Source organism: Hyla sarda, chromosome 6, assembly GCF_029499605.1.
Source record: "Hyla sarda isolate aHylSar1 chromosome 6, aHylSar1.hap1, whole genome shotgun sequence".
Taxonomy (NCBI): Eukaryota; Metazoa; Chordata; class Amphibia; order Anura; family Hylidae; genus Hyla; species Hyla sarda.
This window is the reverse complement of record NC_079194.1, coordinates 160,406,903-160,424,004: the sequence shown is the minus strand read 5'-3', so window position 1 is coordinate 160,424,004 and position 17,102 is coordinate 160,406,903. Positions and strand designations below refer to the sequence as shown.

Sequence of the window (17,102 nt, the reverse complement as noted above, 5' to 3'; positions counted from 1 at the left end):
TGTTTTAAGGACATTACATCAAAGTTGGATCAGCCTGTAGTGTGGTTTTCCGCTTTGATTTTGAGTGTGACTCCCTATCCAGACCTCCATGGGTTGATAAATTTGATTTCCATTGATAATTTTTGTGTGATTTTATTGTCCGCACATTCAACTATGTAAAGACGAAAGTATTTCATACAATTAGTTCATTCATTCAGATCTAGGATGTGTTATCTTAGTGTTGCCTTTATTTTTTTGAGCAGTGTAATTGTATGCTGGGATCAACATAATCTGGCAGAACCTCACATACAAAGTGTTGTACAAAATGATACAGTTAGCACATATCAGGACACACACAATCTATGACTATATAGAGAAGGACCATGACTTTCATATTGAGTAGAGCTGAGTTCGTCAGTTGGCACAACTCATTGTGATATGTGGTAATGATGAGCGATAGTGTTGGACGGTAGTGTTTAGAATTTTTATCGCAAATTCGCAAATATTGTGAATATATTCGCTATATATTCGAAATTATGAATGTTCACTTTTTTCCGCATATGCGCATATTCCTTCTTTTCACTTGTGGGCCAATTAGAATGATGCAAATACACTTGTCAGAGGTTATCAACAAAATCCCTAGCAACCAATAGTAAAGTTGCCCACCCCCTCACTGTTTTCTTCCTTGAATATGCGAATATGCGAATATTTGCATATGCGAATATAATGGATATGCTAAATTCACGAATATAAGACGAATATTCGTCTATATATTTGCAAAATATTGCAAATTCGAATATGGACAATGCCGCTCATCACTAATGAGTGGCAGGGGCCATATTCCAATTTGCGATATTTCAGGAATATATGGACGTATATTCATCCTATGTTCACGAAATTCACATATCCGATATGCTTGTTCACTTTTTTCATGCAACAACTGTAATGAAATTCGTATAGTGCGCATGCGCGATTATATCTTTCATCTAACTAACACTATACCCTACACTAGAACCAATCTGCTAAACGGACCTACCCTATCTAAAGCTATATGCATATTTGCATATAAGAAATATTCACGTTCCACATCGACTCACACAGTAAAGCAGGGAGGGATGATCTTTTTTTTTTTTTTTTTTTTTTTTTACACAGTACACATCATTTTTCTGATGTTTACTGTGAAGAAAAAAATTATATTCATCATAACGACTATATAGCGTTATATTCTAATTAACTGCCGATATTTACCCAAAAAATAGCATTTTGAATATGCGCGCTCAACAATAATCTGTGGTTTTCCTCAGTACTGCAGGTAACTGTGCTATGCTATAACTATCTGATATACAATGATGAGAATATATAAATCTATAGCAGACAGAGGGTGTTGTGCATGTCACCACCAGGGCAGGACTTGCATGGCGTGGACAGCAATGTCTCCAGAACAGGTGGAAAGACATTTTTAACCCCTATCTCATTTCCATGACCCTTAGGTTAATGCTTCAGATAATTTTTTACTAACCTCTAAGGGTCTTTGGCCTAGGTCTCCAAAATGTGGACCTCCACCTGTTGCAAAACTCCAATTCCTAGCATGCTGGGAGTTGTAGTTTTGCAACAGCTGGAGGTCCACAGTTTGAAAACAACTGGTCTATGGGTTGATTGAACTCTGCACACATCTGTATCATCCATTAAAATGAGTGATGCTCCAAACTTGATCTGGGCCCCCTCACTCCAACAGCTGCATTGGTCTGACCCTATGGCATATTCACCTTTGTATATACACATGTACATACCTCTTCCTCTCTCTACCTATCTCTACCTACACCGTATAAATGTATTATTTACTATGTGACTACACCCCCTGTCTTTTCAGAGGATTGCAGAGTGTATAAACTTTTCTTGTGATCTAAATGTCAGTTTCCTATAAAACATGACTTAAGTGGTAAATCGATAGATTTGGAGGCTGCTACATTCAAGCAGATGATGTTTTGATCGCTACATTAATATCAGCAGCCTATACAAGCACACAGATCTGTGATCTTGCCCGCCCTTCCTTCATGACATTTAGATTCGAACAAAGCCCTACCCTTATTAGGGGCTCAGCTATGGCCACTGTGGTGCATTTAATCCTGGCTGACCTTTCCTTATAGCTCCTTTGCTTGAGAGATAGCCACAATCACACAACCACTGCCGCATAATGCAGGGTCCTGATGTTACCGGTCCATATCCACCCAGTAATCTGACACAGTCATTACTCCAAAAGAAAACAGCAATATTAAAAAAAAACTAGCAGGTTCGGCAGGTGGAGGGGGTGGGGGGCTGGGGGTGGGGGTGCAGGCTAACACAGGTGCCCAATTGGCTGGCACTACACTCAACCAACTCACAGCGGTTGCTATGGTGGCAGGAACACGAACAGCTGGCACAGTAGGAAAATATGACAGCACCGTGTTCTGAAAGAGAAACATATCATGATGAAAAACAAGACTTGAAAATTACATTTTGTCTTGCTAATTCTTAAGAATTAAAAGGTGGAGACTGTTTACTGAGTGTGATGTAGGTGCAAAAAAAAAAAAAAGAAGAGCTGCAACGTATAGATCTTGGACAGGCACCTTCATCTACAGAGAGGCTGGCAGCCCCTGGCACGGCTCCGGTGAGGTATAAATAAACATTATTTAAAGTATTTATCGTGGAGAACACGCCGTGTTTAGCAGGTAACCTCACTCGAAAGCACAAAGCCAAGAACTCATTTGAATTTTAATTTTTGGCAATTAATGTTCAATTATGGCACAGATTTTTGATTAAAGAAATGAGCAGAAGTGATGAAAAGCGAGGGGTGTAGAAGAAGGAAACAGCAGAAAAGGGGGATCAGAAAGCAGACTTGCTATTGCATTTGGCTCTTATATGTCACAGGCACAATTTTTATGGGAGTGGACCATAAAAAAGGGTATTGATAGGATTCTTTTTTTTTTAAATGCACATTTTTGGTTAAGAGATAACCCCTCATTGGTTGGTGCTTCCAATGTTGAATGAGTGCCAGTCACGTGATAGAAATAGGCTAATGGGATGTCTGAAAATCCTGTTTCCTCCAAGCCTAATACAGTACAGTATTGTTGCAGTATCTCACATAAGTGAGTCCACCCCTCACATATTAGTAAATATTTTATTATACCTTTTCATGTGACAACACTGAAGAAATGACGCTCTGCTACAATGTAAAGTAGTGAGTGCACAACCTGTAGAACAGTGTTCAGTATTGTGTCACCTTTAAATAACCCAACATACAGCTATTAATGTCTAAACCTTGGCAAGAAAAGTTAGTACACCTCGATTGGGTCCAATAAGCCATTTTTCCTCCCCAGTGTCATGCAACTTGTTAGTGTTACAAGGTCACAGGTGTGAATGGAGAGCAGGTGTCTTAAATTTGGTGATAATGCTCTCACATTCTCTAATACTTGTCACTGGAAGTTCAACATGTCACCTCCTGGCAAAGAACTCTCTGAGGATCGGAAAAAAAAGAATTGTTGCTATACATAGAGATGACCTAGCCTATAAGAGGATTGTTAAGACCCAGAAACTGAGTTGCAGCTTAGTGGGCAAAAGCTTACAGTGGTTTCACAGGACAGGATCCACTCAGAAAAGACCTTGCCATGGTTAATCAAAGCATGTGCTCGGCCTCATATCCAGAGCTATCTTTAAGAAATAGATGTATAAGTGCTGCCAGCCTTGCTGCAAAGGTTGAAGGGGTTGGGGAGTCAGTCTGTCAGTGACAGACCATAACGCTGGACACTGCTTCAAATGAATCTGCATGGCTTGTCCCCTAAGGAACTCTTTTCTAATGATAATGCACAAGAAAGCCTGCAAACAGTTTGCTAAAGACAAGGAGACTAAGGACTTGGATTACTGGAACCATTTCCTGGGGTCCAATGATGTAGAGCAGGTGAAGATTGAAAAAGTGTATTGTGTCATCACTGGACCAGCGCTACGGGCCACAAGTTGGAACTTCAAGAAAGGGGTATCCCTGCCAGGTATCCCCTATCTTTACCTGCTCTACATGTTCCTGCACTGTTACTAGCGGTACCGACAGCCATCTGCTCCCAGACACCAGATTTTACTACCACAAGTGCTGTACTGTGTTGTGTCGGCTTGCACAACACGACAAGGTGAGCAGTTCTCATACTCCACCATATTCTTCACCTTATCTGTTATCTAGGATAATGGCACTATTAGCCCATCTTTGCCCCTCTTTTTCTACTATCTCTACTAATGTGGTCTGATGAGACCAAGATAAATTAATTTGGTTCAGATGGAGTCAGGCATGTGTGACTGTGAGGAGTATAAAGACAAGTATGTAGTGGGAGCATCATGGTCTGGGGCTGCATGAGTGCTGCTGTCACTGGGGGGCTACAGTTCATTGTGGGAACCATAAATGCCAACATACACTGTGACATACTGAAGCAGAGCATGGTCCTCTCCCTTCAAAAACTAGGCCGCAGGGCAGTAATCCAACATGATAATGACCACAAACACACCTCCAAGAAGCTGAGGGTAAAGGTGATAGACTGGCCATGCATATCTCCAGACCTAATCCCTATTGAGCATCTGTGGGGCATCCTCAAACAGAAGATGGGGGAAAGCATGATCTCTAACATCCATCAGCTCTGAGGTGTTGTCATGGAGGAGTGGAAGAGTTCTACAGTATCAACCTGTGAAACTCCATTCCTAAGAGGCATAAGACAGTGCTGGAAAATAATGGTGGGCACACAAAATATTGACATTTTGTGTCCAATTTGTACTCACTTTTGTTGTCAAAGTTTAGACATTAATGGCTGTGTGTTGATTTATTTTAAGGGGACACAACATTAAATACTGTTATACAGGCTGTGTACTCACTATTTTACATTGTAGTAGACTGCCATTTCTTCAGTGCCACATTCAAAGATATAATAAAATATATACAAAAATGTGAAGGGTAGACTCACTTATGTGAGATACTGTGTATTTTGCCAATGTCTTGTCACTGGCATTTTTGGAGACATTTCATCCTTATTGACTTCATTGTGAGAAAACAGACAGAGACAAGCCAGGTTATCCCTTAGATTAGTATGAAACTGAATACCACAGAGGCAAGTCAACGGACATTTCCTAAAAAAGCCAATAATTCCAGCAGAAAACACATCACTTCAACAGATCAGATGATATTCTAGGGTCTAAGGTACTATCTGTAGCCATTGCATAATTATCCTTTTTAACTTTATTCTAGAATACAATAGACATATGAGGGAGATTTATCAAAACCTTTCCAGAGGAAAAGTTGCTGAGTTGCCCCTAGCAACCAATCAGATCACTTCTTTCATTTCTGAAGAGGCCTCTGAAAAATGAAAGAACCGATCTGATTGGTTGCTATGGGCAACTCAGTAACTTTTCCTCTAGACGGTTTTTGATACATCTCCCCCAATGTCTTTCAACCATTTAAAATCTTATTGAAGCATTTTGTGGCACCAATGGCGCAGCACCTCAGCTATCCCTGCTTTAGCTCGTATTGTGTGTGCTTTAGTCCTCCAGCCATTGAGGAACCCAGGTACCATAGATACATTCAGCAACTATTCTATTCTTTAATACTCTCCTCCATTCATGATGTCATAAGGAGTAGACTCCGCAAATAACTTGTATCTAACAGAAAGTAATGTGTTCTTATTGATATGTACATTCCTGACCATATGACCATAGCAGCTGAATTGAGGCACAATGGTCACATTGCTAATGTCCTTTAAGTGCTTTAAAATGTAATTCCTCTAGTTTAGAACAGTAACTAAATTATCTTTATCTTCAATATGGATAGATACAGAATGACAGCTGGAAACCTTAGATGTAGCCAGCTATAAAAAGAAATATGACTAAAGCATGGTTTGGAAAGATCCAGTCACATGTGTTAGCAGGTCTTCAAGAAATGTAATGGCATTAGTAGGGCATCTATGCCTATGCTCAGATTTTATAGCTTAAATACCTATACCTACCTATTCAAACCTGCAAAGCACATAGGATGCTAACGCCAAGAACAAAAAACAAAGTGTAAAATATCAAAAGTGTAAAATATCATTCCTCAAGTGTGTAGCTAGGTGTATGTGTGTGGGTGGAACAAGCCATTCTGTCTTTTTCTATGGTATTGAATTACTGTGGGTGAGCTTCCATTTGCTGTCCGCAAAGAAAGCAAGGTGAACGGCCAGTATGGACACTTCAACAAGGAGCTCAGGCAGGAGCAAAAGAGTCTGATCCTATGCCATAGACCTTATCAGCGACGAATACTGAGGTCAATATTATGTGTTCATGTATACTGTTCCCGTATTTACAGTTTTTTGTATGAAGACATACAGTTGAAGTAAAAGTGGTTTATCTTGAACACGAATTCTGTTGTATGAGTGCAATTTCTATTGGACTGTGTTATACTGAGAAACTGTGGAGACTCCGGTGCACTACTTCACACCCATGTGCAGGTTACACTCTTACCCTTGACTGCATTAAAATACTGTGCACATTTTGGACCTGCCTTCTAGCACTTCTAGGGTATATAAAGTTATATTTTCTCCAACCCCAAGCAATAATATTTCAAAGTCAACATACTGTTACTGCACTAACTTTCTATGTATTTGTGTCCTCACACAGGATAGAGTAAGCAAGTCCTCCTTTGTGCCCTAGACAGTAGTAAGGCGTTGGTTGGTGCCCCACGCAGTAGTCAGGCCCTCAATTTGTGGGTCAGTAGTCAGGCCCCTCTTTGTGACCCCACATAATAGTAAGGCCTTCTTTTGTTTCCCTACACAGTTGTTAGCCCCAATTGTTCCCCACACAGTAGACAGGCATTCAATTTGTGCCTCTGCACAGTAGTTATCCCCCTTGGTGCTCCCACATAGAAGTCAGGCCCCTGTTGTGCCCCCACACAGTAGTTAACCCCCATTGTGCTTGGCCCTAACACAGTAGTTAACCCCCATTGTGCTTGGCCCTAACACAGAAGTCCCCCCCCCCTTTGTGCTCCCACACCATAGTCAGGCCTCCCTTTGTACCCTTACACAGTAGTTAGCCCTCGTTGTGCTCTGACACATTAAAAGTACTCTCAAACAGTAGTTAGGTTCCCCATATGCCAATAACACCTCTAGTGGGCCAACTTTTACCTTAAAGCTATTTTCTACTATCTACTGACCTGCAAGGTCAAAGTTAATGAATTTCATGTCTTACAGTTGATATGTTGTCAGACATATAAAAAAGTTCCTGCTGAGCAATTTAAGAACAGCAGATCCATTAAATATTTTTGCACAGGGTAATTTGCTTTCTAGGCCCACTGCTGCTTATGCTAATGGACACTCAATCTTTCAATCCATTTGGTGCCATCAAGAGTGCTGACATATCTACATGGGTCTTTGTTGAAGTAGAGTTCTTCATGTCTCAAGGGATTCCTTTGTAATTTCATGGACCATTTAGTGGGCTTGTTTGGTTACTAATCTAGAATGGAACATCCCACTGATGTTTACCCTATTCATTCCCAGTGGTGGACAGTGGCCTGTCTACATGAGCATATCAAAGTTGGTATAGATGCTACACTGTTCCCCATTTACACTCTAGAATAGTAACTTTTTGTTTTGCTCTCTCTTGCTTTAGGAGAAATATGTAGAAATCCCTGTAGATCACTATTACATAGACTTATGGAATTCTAATGGAAACACAGCAAATATTTTTTTTGTTTTGCTTTTTTAAGCATATTAATATTTTTTGTCAGGAGCAGAATTGACTTGTAACTTATATGGAAGTGTTACTGGTAACAGAAACATATTTTCTGTGCTCTGCATTACTGGGGAATCATTAACCTCTTGCTGGCTGGGAGACTATGCAAAAAGCCAATTAACTGATCCATATTATTGGGAGTGCAATAAAACTGAAACTTATCCTAAACATCTTCATAATAATGATTGCCTTTCTTATAAGTTAGGTTATATCCATGTTTACAAGTTATGTCTCCTTCCTCGGTTTTTAATAATAATGCAACTGTGGTGGATTTATAATGTAGTTTTGCAGAAAAAAATGCAACTTTCAGGTATGAATGCACCATTAGACATTCTGATCAAGTCATTTATCTAGTCTATGTTACAAAATCACTAAATCATGCTATGAACAGTGATAAAATAAAAAAAGAAAAAAAATAATAATATATATATCCCCTTCAGGACCAAGCCCATTTTGGCCTTAAGGACCAGAGCGTTTTATGCACATCTGACCACTGTCACTTTAAACATTAATAACTCTGGAATGCTTTTAGTTATCATTCTGATTCCGAAAATGTTTTTTCGTGACATATTATACTTTAACATAGTGGTAAATTTTTGTGGTAACTTGCATCCTTTCTTGGTGAAAAATCCGTAAATTTGATGAAAAATTTGAAAATGTTGCCTTTTTCTAACTTTGAAGCTTTCTGCTGTAAGGAAAATGGATATTACGAATACATTTTTTTTGATCACATATACAATATGTCTACTTTATGTTTGCATCATAAAATTGACGTGTTTTTACTTTTGGAAGACACCAGAGGGCTTCAAAGTTCAGCAGCAATTTTCCAATTTTTCACAACATTTTCAAACTCGATATTTTTCGGGGACCAGTTCAGTTTTGAAGTGGATTTGAAGTGTCTTCATCTTAGAAATACCCCATAAATGACCCCATTATAAAAACTACACCCCCAAAGTATTCAAAATGACATTCAGTAAGTGTTTTAACCCTTTAGGTGTTTCACAGGAATAGCAGCAAAGTGAAGGAGAAAATTCAAAATCTTCATTTTTTACACTCGCATGTTCTTGTAGACCCAATTTTTTTAATTTTTGCAAGTCGTAAAAGGAGAAAATTTTTACTTGTATTTGTAGCCCAATTTCTCTTGAGTAAGCACATACCTCATATGTCTATGTAAAGTGTTCGGCGGGCGCAGTAGAGGGCTCAGAAGGGAAGGAGCGACAAGGGGATTTTGGAGAGTACGTTTTTCTGAAATGGTTTTTGGGGGGCATGTTGCATTTAAGAAGCGACTATGGTGCCAGAACAGCAAAAACCCCCAACATGGCATACCATTTTGAAAACTAGACCCCTCGGGGAAAGTAACATGTGATAAAGTGAGCCTTAATACCCCACAGGTGTTTCATGACTTTTGCAAATGTAAAAAAATAATAAAAATTTTTACCTAAAATTCTTGTTTTCCCCCAAAAATTACATTTTTAAAAAGGGTAATAGCAGAAAATACCCCACAAAATTTTAAGCCTAATTTCTCCCTATTCAGAAAACACCCCATATGGGGGTGAAAAGTGCTCTGCTGGCGCACTACAGGTCTCAGAAGAGGAGTAGTCACATTTGGCTTTTTGGAAGCAAATTTTGCTCTGGGGGCATGCCGCATTTAGTAAGCCCCTATGGTGCCAGGACAGCTAAAAAAAAAACCCACATGGCACACCATTTTGGAAACTAGACCCCTCGGGGAACGTAACAAGGGGTTAAGTGAACCTTTATACCCCACAGGTGTTTCACGACTTTTGCATATGTAAAAAAAAAAAAAAAAAATTTTTTACCTAAAATACTTGTTTTCCCCCAAAATTTAACATTTTTAAAAAGGGTAAAAGCAGAAAATAGCCCCCAAAATTTATAACACAATTTCTCCCGAGTACGGCGATACCCCATATGTGACCCTAAACTCTTGCCTTGAAATACGACAGGGTTCCAAAGTGAGAGCGCCATGCGCATTTGAGTCCTAAATTAGGGACTTGCATAGGGGTGGACATAGGGGTATTCTACGCCAGTGATTCCCAAACAGGGTGCCTCCAGCTGTTACAAAACTCCCAGCATGCCTGGACAGTCAACGGCTGTCCGACAATACTGGGAGTTGTTGTTTTGCAACAGCTGGAGGCTCCGTTTTGGAAACAGTGGTGTACCAGGCGTTTGTCATTTTTATTTGGGAGGGGAGGGAAGCTGTGTAGGGGTATGTGTATATGTAGTGTTTTTTACTTTTTATTTTATTTTGTGTTAGTGTATTGTAGTGTTTTTAGGGTACAGTCGCACGGGCGGGGGTTCACAGTAGTTTCTCGCTGGCAGTTTGAGCTGCGGCAGAAAATTTACCGCAGCTCAAACTTGCAGCCGGATACTTACTGTAAACCTCAGCCCATGTGAGTGTAGCCTGTATGGTCACATTGGGGGGGGGGGGGGGGGAAACCCAGCTGTTGCAAAACTACAACTCCCAGCATCCGCTGACAGACTGTACATGCTGAGAGTTTTAGTTTTGCAACAGCTGTAGGCACACTGGTTATGTATCACTGTGTTTGTGACCTAACTCAGTGTTTCACAACCAGTGTGCCTCCAGCTGTTGCAAAACTACAACTCCCAGCATGTACGGTGCATGGTGTACGGTGACTGCTGAAAGTTGTAGTTTGCAACAGCTGGAGGCACACCGGTCGTGAAACACTGAGTTAGGTAAAAAAAAAAAATGAGTTTCACAACCATTGTGCCTTCAGCTGTTGCAAAACTACAACTCTCAGCAGTCACCGACAGCCAACGGGCATGCTGGGAGTTGTAGTTATGCTACCAGCAGATGCACCACTACAACTCCAAGCATGCACTTTAGCTGTTTGTGCAAGCTGGGAGTTGTAGTTATACAACAGCTGAAGGTACATTTTTCCATAGAAAAAATGTGCCTCCAGCTGTTGCAAAACTATAAGTCCCAGCATGCCCATAAGGGAATGCTGTGAGTTGTGGTTGTCTTCCTCCTGCTGTTGCATAACTACAGCTCCCAGCATGCCCTTTTTGCATGCTGGGAGCTGTTGCTAAGCAACAGCAGGAGGCTGTCACTCACCTCCTGCTGCTGCTCCGGGACACAGGTCAGTCCCTCGTCGTCGCCGCCGCCGCTCCTGGGGCCCCCATCACAACATTGACGCCGAGGATCGGGGTCCATGTCACTCACCCGCTCACGTCCTCCGGAAGAGGGGCGGAGCGGGTTGCGGGAGTGACACCCGCAGCAGGCGCCCTGATTGGTCGGTGGGTAAACCGGCCGACGAATAAGGGCGATCGTGAGGTGGCACCAGTGCAACCTCACCCCTGCTGGCTCTGGCTGTTTGACGGCCCCGATCAGCCAGTAATTCCGGGTCACCGGGTCACTGGAGACCCGACTGACCCGAAATCGCCGCAGATCGTAAGACTGAATTGTCCAGCGATCTACGGCCATCGCCGACATGGGGGGACATAATGACCCCCCCTGGGCGATATGCCGGGATGCCTGCTGAACGATTTCTGCAGGCATCCGGCTCCGGTCCCCAACCGGCTAGCGGTGGGGACCGGAATTCCCACGGGCGTATGGATACGCCCTCGGTCCTTAAGGACTCGGAATGCAGGGCGTATCCATATGCCCTATGTCCTGAAGAGGATATATATATATATATATATATATATATATATATATACACACACAAAGGAGAGGAAGGAGAAGCACCGTGAACCGGGATTCTGGATCCGTTTGGGTGCTCAGCTTCGGGAGCAGACCTACCCCCAATGTAGTATCCAAAGCAAAGTAGAAGCGGCACTCCAATGTCACACGAAAAACGTGGTTTATTCACGTTATATATATACATGGTCATATCTGAGCATCAGGGGCTCATATCTGGGATGTAAATACAGTTAAAGGCAGGGAGAAAATCTGTACAATATGTATGTTTACATCCCAGATATGAACCCCTAGTGCTCAGATATGACCAGATAAACCAGATATAAGCCTTTGGTGTCCAAATATGACCAGGTAAACCAGCCCTGCGGAGTATCCAAGCATATGTTACACTCACTGATGGTGACAGTGTTCCTCTGTGACAGTCTTCCATGGAAACTATTTTTAAATTCTGTCATTTCACGGATATGGTGATATTTATGTCCTCCCATCATATGACAGAGCAGCTCTAGCATGTAACGTACAGATGTGACCTGCCCTGACACATGGTCCCGTCACATGTTGTGGTATGAAACATTCTGTTACGTGGCTCCAATATGCTCGTCTATCATCTCAGGTCATATCGGCAATACAAACACACAGAACTCGCTAGTGTAAATATTACTACACGACATGCACCAGTTCAGCACAAAGGGTCTCTCTTATATTAGATATTGTGTAACATTTAATAATATGGTGTATCATTCTATTCTACAACGTGGTAACTGGTTTTCTCTTACTGGCAGATGGTTCTCAGTGACCGGCTTTCAAGAGAAAATACGGACAGGTATTCTTATTTCAACCTTTTTTTATTTTTATTTAAATAGATTTCCTCTTTAACCCTTCTCATCACTTTCACTAATAAACAAACAGGGCCTTTAGTCATGAAATAACAGAAATGACTAATATTAACATCTAAATTGATGAATGAAAATAAAGTAATTACAAAATTATGCTTTAAAAAAAAAAATATTTACTCAATGTTGTTTATTTATAAATGTATTGTATACAACAATTGAATGTAACACAGAAGACAATACCAAGCACTTAGTAACTTATATATAACATTGCAATATAATAAATATTACAGGTAGCACTAGAAAACTACTGGGACAGCTTTAGCCATATGTCCTATGTTAAAGGGGTATTCCGGTGGAAAACTTTTTAAAAATGTTTTTTTCAATCAACTGGTGCCAGAAAGTTAAACAGATTTGTAAATTACTTCTATAAAAAAATCTTAATCCTTCCAGTACTTATTACCTGCTGAATACTACAAAGGAAATTATTTTCTTTTTGGAACATGACCACAGTGCTCTGTGCTGACATCTCTTTCAATTTTAGGAACTGTCCAGAGTAGGAGAAAATCCCCATAGCAAACATATGCTGCTATGGACAGTTCCTAAAATGGACAGAGATGTCAGCAGAGAGCACTGTGTTCCAAAAAGAAAATAATTTCCTCTGAAGTATTCAGCAGCTACTAACTACTGGAAGGATTTAGATTTTTTAATAGAAGTAATTTACAAATCTATTTAACTTTCTGGCACCAGTTGATCAGTTGATTTAAAAAAAAAAAAAAAGGTTTCCACCGGAGTACCCCTTTAAATACCAGCATCAGTGAGTGCTGAAAACCAGTTCACATGACAAGTATTTACACACATATATCTACATACATGATCAGGTGGGGTACTTGGGGGAATACTGGGAGAGATGCATCAAAACCTGTCCAGAGGAAAACCTGCCCATAGCAACCAATCAGATGGCTTCTTTTTTCAGAGTTCTTGCAATCTGGTTCCTATGGGCAAATGGTCAACGTTTCCTCTGCACAGGTTTTGATGACTTTCCCCCACTGACGCCACCTAATTTCTCTGTGTCTAATGACAGAATTGGGGATATCAATAGACATTGCCCAAATATTAACGTCAGCTTTTACATAGCGCCAAAGCCGCCCAATGACAGAAGTGATAAACTTGCCCTAATGTGTTTCTAAAGGGATTACATTGATTTTTACATTGAATGCAGCAGGTAAAGTGCACTCATATATAAAGTTGTCTGCTATATCTGTGCCTGGCAAACATGTGGGAAGGGTCAGTCCAGGCACTGCAATGGACTCCAGATTATTCTGAGGAAATGGATGTGGTTAAAGCTATAAAGGGGGTTAACATAGGGTGCTAACATCTGTATGATGAACACAAAATCATTTGTTATATTACATAGAATTCGGGAGTTTCAATGTATTACATTTGTAAGAATCACACATTCACAGGATACTGTTCCATAGAACTTAATTTTGATGTAGCAGCACTGGAGTGACAGGTTTCCTTATCCGAGAAATTAGTGGTGGGTGGTCCTAGTTCCTGGTGGTCACACCATCACCAGTCTCCTATTCATCACCTACAATAATCATAGAAAGTAATTATAGTCATTGGACATACAGTATATAAAAGAGAAAGAGAGATAGAAATTATACAGTAATATATAGAGATGATTATGCATTTACAAATTCTACAGTCTACATTCTGGTTAAAGAATGACACTTCAGGGGGTCCTACCTTAGTAGTGGCTCACTCTCATATCGGTGAGACCCTCACAAAAAATGTCACCCTTGAAAGATTCCTGTAAGAGATGAACAATGGGAGAAACTTGTTTCTGTCCTCCAGCCCCAGCCATACAATGTTTATTGTCAGCACAATAAGACCAGACCCCTTAATTTCAGACCCCAGACTAGGATCTTAACTTAAAGGGGTACTCCACTGGAAAACTTTTTTTTTTTTTTTTAAATCAACTGGTGCCAGAAAGTTAAACTGAATTGTAAATTACTTCTATCTCTTAATCCTTCCAGTACTAATCAGCTGCTGTTAGGATCCACAGGAAGTTCTTTTCTTTTTGAATTTCTTTTCTGCCTTACCACAGTGCTCTCTGCTGACACCTATGTTCATTTTAGGAACTGTCCCGAGCAGGAGAAGTTTTCTAAGGGGATTTGTTCCTACTCTGGACAGTTCCTGACATGGACAGAGGTGTCAGTAGAGGGCACTGTGGTCAGGCAGAAAGGAAATTCAAAAAGAAAAGAACTTCCTGTGGATCATACAGCAGCTGATAAGTACTGGAAGGATTAAGGATTAAGGATTTAATTTATAGTAGATTTAATTAATAGTAGTATTTTACTAATCTGTTACAGATTTTGCTCAGAAAAGCATTACTGTCTATGAGACGGCACATATCCAAGCGTTCTGCCCGTATTTTCTAGGTGGACATTCCGCACATTTTACTACTGTGTGAACAAAGTCTACATCTTTAAGTGAGTGAGCAGGACAGTTAGGCACATAGGTGCCATTCCCTCCAAACTGATAGATCCAAAACAAAAGCAAATAAATATGCAGTAGCTTTATCACACCAAATAATTCGCTTGGAATAGTTAATGAGTGCATAGTAACATAACTGGAGTCTAATGCAGAAGGAAGGCTACTGTCTGCAGCTCCGTGATTTAGGGCAGTGAAGAGGTTTATGTCTGTATCCCTGGTGGTCTAAAGGCAAAGAAGGGGCTTGTTATCAGCATCACTGGTGGGCTAAGGCATTGGCACAGAAAGGGTTAATTACATTATTCCTGGTAGTGAAAGGTTACTAAAACTATCCCTGGCAATCTATGGTAGTGAAGGGTTTGATATTTGCATCACTGTTGGTCACTGTTGTTTTTCTGGAAAGGATCTTTTGTGGGAAGCTTGGGGTGTCTACCTAAGGGTATGTTCACACTGCGGAAACTGCAGATTCTGTCAGGCGGCCATCCAAGAAAATACTTCGGCAGGAACGCGGGGCACTGCGCCATCTAAAGTTGAACTCTGCGTCTAAAGTGAAAGTAAAGCACTGCCGGTTAGCTCAGTGGGCTGTTCGGGATCGCCGTGATGAAATTGCGGTATCCCGAACAGCTGTAAAGACAGCAGGAGGGTCCCTACCTTCCTCCATGCTGTCCGATCGCTGAATGACTGCTCAGTGCCTGAGATCAAGTGGCAGAATCAGTGATCAATGGTTTCCTATGAGAAACCATTGATCAATGTAAAAGATCAGTGTGTGCAGTGTTATAGGTCCCTATGGGAGCTATAACATTGAAAAATAAGTGGGAAAAAAAAAGTGAATAAAGATGATTTCACCCCTTCCCTGTTAAAAGTTTGAATCATCCCCCTTTTCCCAATAAAAAAAAAAACTGTATAAATAAAAATAAACATATGTGGTATCTCCGTGTGTGGAAATGTCTGAGTTATAAAAATATATCATTAAGTCCAAAATAGGGTATTTTTGGTCACTTTTTATATCATGATAAAATTAATAAAAAGTGGTCAAATAGTCAGATCAATACATAATTGGTACTGCTGAAAACTTCAGATCATGGTGCAAAAAAATGAGCCCTCACACTGCCCCATACACGGAAAAATAAAAAAGTTATAGGGGTCAGAAAATGACAATTTTAAACCTATAAATTTTCCTGCATGTAGTTAGGATTTTTTCCAGAAGTACGACAAAATCCAACCTATATAAGTAGGGTATCATTTTAATCGTATGGACCTACAGAATAAAGAGAAGGTGTCATTTTTACCGAAAAATGCACTGTGTAGAAATGGAAGTCCCCAAAAGTTACAAAAATGTATTTTTTCTTCAGTTTTGTCGCACAATGACTTATTTTCCCATTTCACCGTATATTTTTGGGTAAAATGACTGAGGTCATTACAAAGTAGAATTGGTGGTGCAAAAAATAAGCCATCATATGTATTTTTAGCTGCAAAATTGAAAGCGTTATGATTTTTAAAAGGTATGGAGGAAAAAATGAAAGTGCAAAAACTGGAAAACTCTCCGTCCCCAAGGGGTTAAGTGGAAAAAGGAAGTGGAGAGGGTAAGTTTTTTTTAGCTGTGCCTTCATGCTCTGAAATGATGTGCACTTAGGACAGCCACCTGGTAATCTTGGTCAGCTAACCATGCTTCCCACAATGCAGTCTGCCACTACCTCCACTATTTCCCCCATGCTCACTGATGAAAACCCTTTCGATAAATTGTGCTATTATCTTTATATAACATTTCTGTTTATTCTGATCATCTTATCACTTTCCTGTTCTTTAAAATGCAATAAAAACCCAAGAAAAACATCATATTATAGACTAACAATTCGTTTAACCCCTTGAGGACTCAGCCCTTTTTCACCTTAAGGACTGAGCCCTTTTTCGCAATTCTGACCACCTTCACTTTACACATTAATAACTCTAAAACACTTTTACTGAATTTTCTGATTCTGAGATTGTTTTTTTAGTGCTAAATTTTCGTCGTTACTTGCATCCTTTTTTGGTGACAAATCCCAAAATTTCATGAAAATTTAGCATTTTTCTAACTTTGAAGCTCTCTGCTTGTAAGGAAAATGGATATTCCAAATAAATTTTATTTTTATTCACAAATACAATATGTCCACTTTATGTTGGCATCATAAAATGGACATATTTAAACTTTTTGAAAAAATGAGAGGGCTTCAAAGTAGAGCAGCAATTTTCAAAATTTCATGAAAATTGCTAAATCTGAAGGGACAGATATTACAGAACTACAACTCCCAGCATGCCTGGGCAGTCTTGGCATGCTGAGAGATGTAGTTTGGCAACATCTGGAGGGCTAC

At 40.2% G+C, this 17,102-nt stretch overlaps 1 protein-coding gene across 10 annotated transcripts in view; it reads left to right on the top strand.

The window, feature by feature from the left end:
• The window catches only part of ZNF536 (zinc finger protein 536), a 723,850-nt gene that overhangs the window by 542,403 nt on the left and 164,345 nt on the right, over window positions 1-17,102 (top strand). Inside the window, exon 7 of one of the 10 annotated variants that reach the window (XM_056525669.1) lies at window positions 12,205-12,245. The exons of the other annotated variants lie outside the window; for them this stretch is intronic. Coding sequence (XP_056381644.1) covers window positions 12,205-12,218 — 14 coding nt within the window. The 3' untranslated portion in view covers window positions 12,219-12,245. The remainder of the gene's footprint in view (window positions 1-12,204; window positions 12,246-17,102) is intronic. 10 annotated transcript variants of the gene reach the window in all.